Raw genomic sequence first — 4,311 nt, 5'->3', positions numbered from 1 at the left:
GTCATTGGCCTTTACTTAAACGGGAGCATCCAGTATGTGTTCTTTGTGTCTTGCTCCTTACGCTATTACATCTGTGTTGTTCTCATTTTTTGCCAATAGCCGTACTTCTTTTTTGTTGTTCGTAGTATTCCCCTGCATGAACATGCCACAAGCTGGGTTTTTAAACATTTTTTTGATTTAGATTATTGTTTAAATTCTTTTTTTTAAAAAATAATATCGCTTCTGATTAATGTTTTGGTTTTTTGGCTGCAAGGCACGTGGGATCTTAGCTCCCCAACCAGGGATCGAACCTGCACCCCCTGCATTGGAAGGCAAAGTCTTAACCACTGAACCACCAGGGTAGTCCTGCCACAAGCTGTTTGTATCTATTCTGTGTTCATGAACATCTGGATCATTTCCAGTTTTCGTCTGTTATAAACAGTGCTGCCATAGATGTCCTCTACGTGAATACTCACTCCTTGTCAAAAGATACTATGTGGCCATGACTCAGAGCAGTAGTTCTCAACCAGGGGTGACTTTGTCCCCAAGGCATGTTTGCCAATGTGTGATGACATTTTGGATCATCACAACTTGGGTAGGGGAGTGCTGTGTGCCATGTGGGTAGAGACAAAGGATGCCATTGAGGGCCCTACAGTGCACAGGTCGGTACCCCCCTCAGAGAGATCTACCCACTCAAACTGTCCATAGAAGCAGAAGAACTAGGCTGGAGCCTGATTTTGGGGTCCTTGTCTGCTGCCTCCAGATTGGGTCTAGTAGGCCTTGGGGAATCATAGATGGTTCTGGAATATGAGGTTTCCATCCAGGAGAAGGGATTTCAGAAGAGAGACCCCCACCTGGCATCAGCGTTAGGTGACATCAGCCTGATGGGCAGCACCTGGTGTCCTGGGGCCCACGGCCCGCCACAGTGCTCCCTGCACGTCGCGGTTCCGCAGTGTGTAGATGGCCGGGTAGAGCAGGGGGGTGAGGTTGATGTAGATGAGTGAGACTAGCTTGTCCTCCTCCAGGGAGCGGCTGCGCAGGGGCCGGGCGTACATGGCCGTGGCACAGCCGTAGTGCAGCACAGCCACCGTCAGGTGGGACGCCACGGTGCTGAAGGCCTTGCGGCGGCCCACGGCCCCACCAACCCCGAGGATGACCACCAGCACCCGGGTGTAGGAGAGCAGGATGAGGGCCAGCGGCAGCACCAGCAGCAGCAGGCAGGCCGCCAGCAGGGTGCGCTCCTGCAGGTCCCGGTTGCCGCAGGCCAGCACCAAGACCGCCGGGAGGTCGCAGAAGACGTGGTTGACCAGGCCCCCGTGGCAGAAGGGCAGCTGGAATATGGCTGTGGTGAGGCCCAAGGCCAGGAGAGAGCCCCCCAGGCCACAGCAGGCCAGGAGGCACCAGCAGAGCCCCGCCGTCATGAGCTGGGGGTAGTAGAGGGGGTGGCAGATCGCCAGGTAGCGGTCCAGGGCCATGGCCGCCAGCAACAGGCACTCGGAGCCCCCCAGTGCCACAAAGAGGCCCATCTGGGTGGCGCAGGTGGAGGGGCCCACTGCCTGGCCCCCGGGTGGCAGGAGGAAGCCGGCCAGCATGGGCGGGGTCAGCACTAGCGTATAGGCCACCTCCACGGCAGACAGGGCCCCCAGGAAGAAGTACATAGGGGTGTGCAGGGCAGCGTCCACCACGGCCAGGCCCACGATCAGCAGGTTCCCCATCAGCGTGGCCAGATAGAGCGGCAGGAGGAGGGCAAAGAGCAGCGCCCGGAGCTCTGGGGGCCACCCCGAGAAGCCCAGGATCACGAACTCCCATGGGGCGCTCCAGTTGGATGCGGGCCAGTGGCTCATTGTCAGGACCTGGGCAAGGAGCAGTGGGGCCTTCTCTTCTCCTTGGCTTGCCCCCCTGCCTTCCCTGGCCCGTCCATTGCTTCCCCTTCCTGCACCCACCCTAGGGATGCAGCGCTTTCTCCCCAACCCAGTGTTTCCCACCTCATTTCCTGCAGCCGAAGGTCCTCCAGGAAGTCAAGACATTCAGAGCCACAGTCCACCCTCCCTTCTGGCCTCCTGCACCCCACTGCATTCCCAGGCACCCAGGGGTCTCCTTCACACCTGCCCACTGCCCTCTGGTTCTATCCAGCCTTCTAAACCCCACACCACCTGTACCCCAGGGCCAGCCTCCCAGGTTCCAGCCTATGGTGATGACAACCCATATGGTGGGGCTGAACCCCGGACTGGAAGACTGAAGCAGCCTCCATTTCCACCGGCTGACCCTGAGCAACATTAACGTCTCCAGTTCTCAGAGGCCCCGCCTTCCTCCCTTACACGAGGTCACAGCTCCTAGATCCCTGCTGATAAGACTTGTGTCCTCCTTTCTGGCCTGCCACAGCCTCTGTGTTCTGTTGTCTTTATTTTCCATTTCTTTCTCTTGGCAGGACTCGGGACAAACCCCTGGTAGTCCCGGGCCTGTTGTTTCCCTCTGATGCAATTATAGGGAAAAAAAAATCAGGCAGGGAAGATGGCCCCTCTGCGCTGTGATGAGCCTTCCTGATCGACAGCATCCTGTTCTCTGACTTAAGTGAGTCCCCGATCTCTCTCACAACCCACTCCCTTCTCTTAGCGGAAGGCCCTAGGCATTCCACCAGCACTTCCAACCCAACCAGTCCTGAACTCACTGCATCACTTCAGACCCAAACTCCCTCTCCTTCTGTGGATGGAGCTGGTCCAGCACTGAAACTGGAAACCAGGAAGGCATGGCCAGTGAATTCCCTCTCCTGCTCCTTCAAGTACAACAGGGCATCGTGCCCCGCTGAGCACTACTGACAGCCTCCAGAATCTTTTCTCCCCGGACTCCTGTTTTCTCTTCCCTGAATGATCCCAACAGAGCCTGCCTGGCCCTCCTACTCCCGGCTGCGTCTTTCCAATCACTTTTTTGTACCACCAATGGGAATGACCCTTCGAAAGGATGGATATCAACTCTCCCTTCTTACCTTAAGGTTTAAGTCCACAAAGTCCTCAGCACAGTGTGCCATCCAGCTTCACGTCTTGCTCATTCAGGATGCCCTGGAGTCCCAGCATCATCTTCCTAAAAAAGATGGGAGGTTCCATTCTTCCTTCAAAGAGGAACTCACAAGTCACATCCCACATGGGTGAAGACTCGCCCCCAGGCAGGCTTGGTGTCATCCTCTCATTCCACGGTTGTTATGGCAACACCACTCAATTCAGCCTCCTGGAACCAAAGATTCAAGTTGTCCTTGTTGCTGGGCCGAATGACTGTAAGTGAAAGAGTTAGTTACTCAAGCCTCATTTCTCCCACACGTTTGCCTCCGTGTCCCTATCACGTCCCTAACCTGGGTTTCTGGCCCTGGAACCAGAGAGAGAGTCAGAGGCTCCACCCTTTTTCACAACACCTTCTGACCCCAACTTCTGTGGCCTCCTCTCGGCAAATGCTCCTGACCATTTGAAATCCACACTGCGGTTAATCTCAGGTGGGGTCCATGCAGTCAATCGTCTTCAAGGTCAGTGTTGTTATTGTTGTTCAGTTGCTAAGTCGTGTCCAACTCTTTGTGACTCTGTGGACTGCAGCACAGCAGGATTCCCTGTCCTAAACTGTCTCCTGGAGTTTGTTCAGTTTCACATCCATGGATGAATTTGGTCCACTGATGAGTTGGTGATGCTATCTGACCATCTTATCCTCTGCCACCCTCTTCTCCTTTTGCCTTCAATCTTTCCCAGCATCAGGGTCTTTCCCAATGAGTTCTCTCTTCATCAGGGCAATGCCCCCCACCCCCTCCCCAAAAAACCTACTAGAATAATTGTTCATCTCCCCACGCCGGTACCAAAGGTCAAGTCAGAAAAACAAACATTAATGCATAAAACCAACAAAAATGCATATATGTGGGATCTATAAAAATGGTACAGATGAACCTGTTTGCAAGAAACAGAAACACAGATGTAGGGAACAAAGGTATGGATGCTAAGAGGGTAAGGGAGGTGGGCTGACTTGAGGGATTGGGATTGACATATACACACTAATATATATAAAACAACAAGCTAACGAGAACCTACTGTATAGCACAGGGAACTCTACTCACTGCTCTGTGGTGATCTAAGTGAGAAGGAAATTCAAAGAAGTATGCATATATGTACATGTATAACTGGTTCATTTCACTGTACAGCAGAAACGAACACAACATGTTAAAGCAACTATAACCCAATTTTTTTTTTTTAAAGGGTCAATTGTTCTGCCATCTGAAATAGCTCAGCTGGAATTCCGTTACCTCCACTAGCTTTGTTCATAGTGATGCTTCCTAAGGCCCACTTGACTTCACCATCCAGT

At 53.3% G+C, this 4,311-nt stretch overlaps 1 protein-coding gene across 1 annotated transcript; it reads right to left on the bottom strand.

The window, feature by feature from the left end:
• Nucleotides 1-845: 845 nt before the first annotated feature.
• On the bottom strand, nt 846-1,823 carry LOC101107660 (olfactory receptor 10AC1-like). The gene has a single exon (XM_027961550.2). The coding sequence runs from the start codon at nt 1,821-1,823 to the stop codon at nt 846-848; it is 978 nt and encodes a 325-aa protein (XP_027817351.2).
• Between the last annotated feature and the right edge of the window lie 2,488 nt (nt 1,824-4,311).

This window comes from Ovis aries, chromosome 24 (assembly GCF_016772045.2).
Source record: "Ovis aries strain OAR_USU_Benz2616 breed Rambouillet chromosome 24, ARS-UI_Ramb_v3.0, whole genome shotgun sequence".
In the NCBI taxonomy this organism is placed as follows: domain Eukaryota; kingdom Metazoa; phylum Chordata; class Mammalia; order Artiodactyla; family Bovidae; genus Ovis; species Ovis aries.
This window is presented reverse-complemented; position numbering and strand designations above follow the sequence as displayed.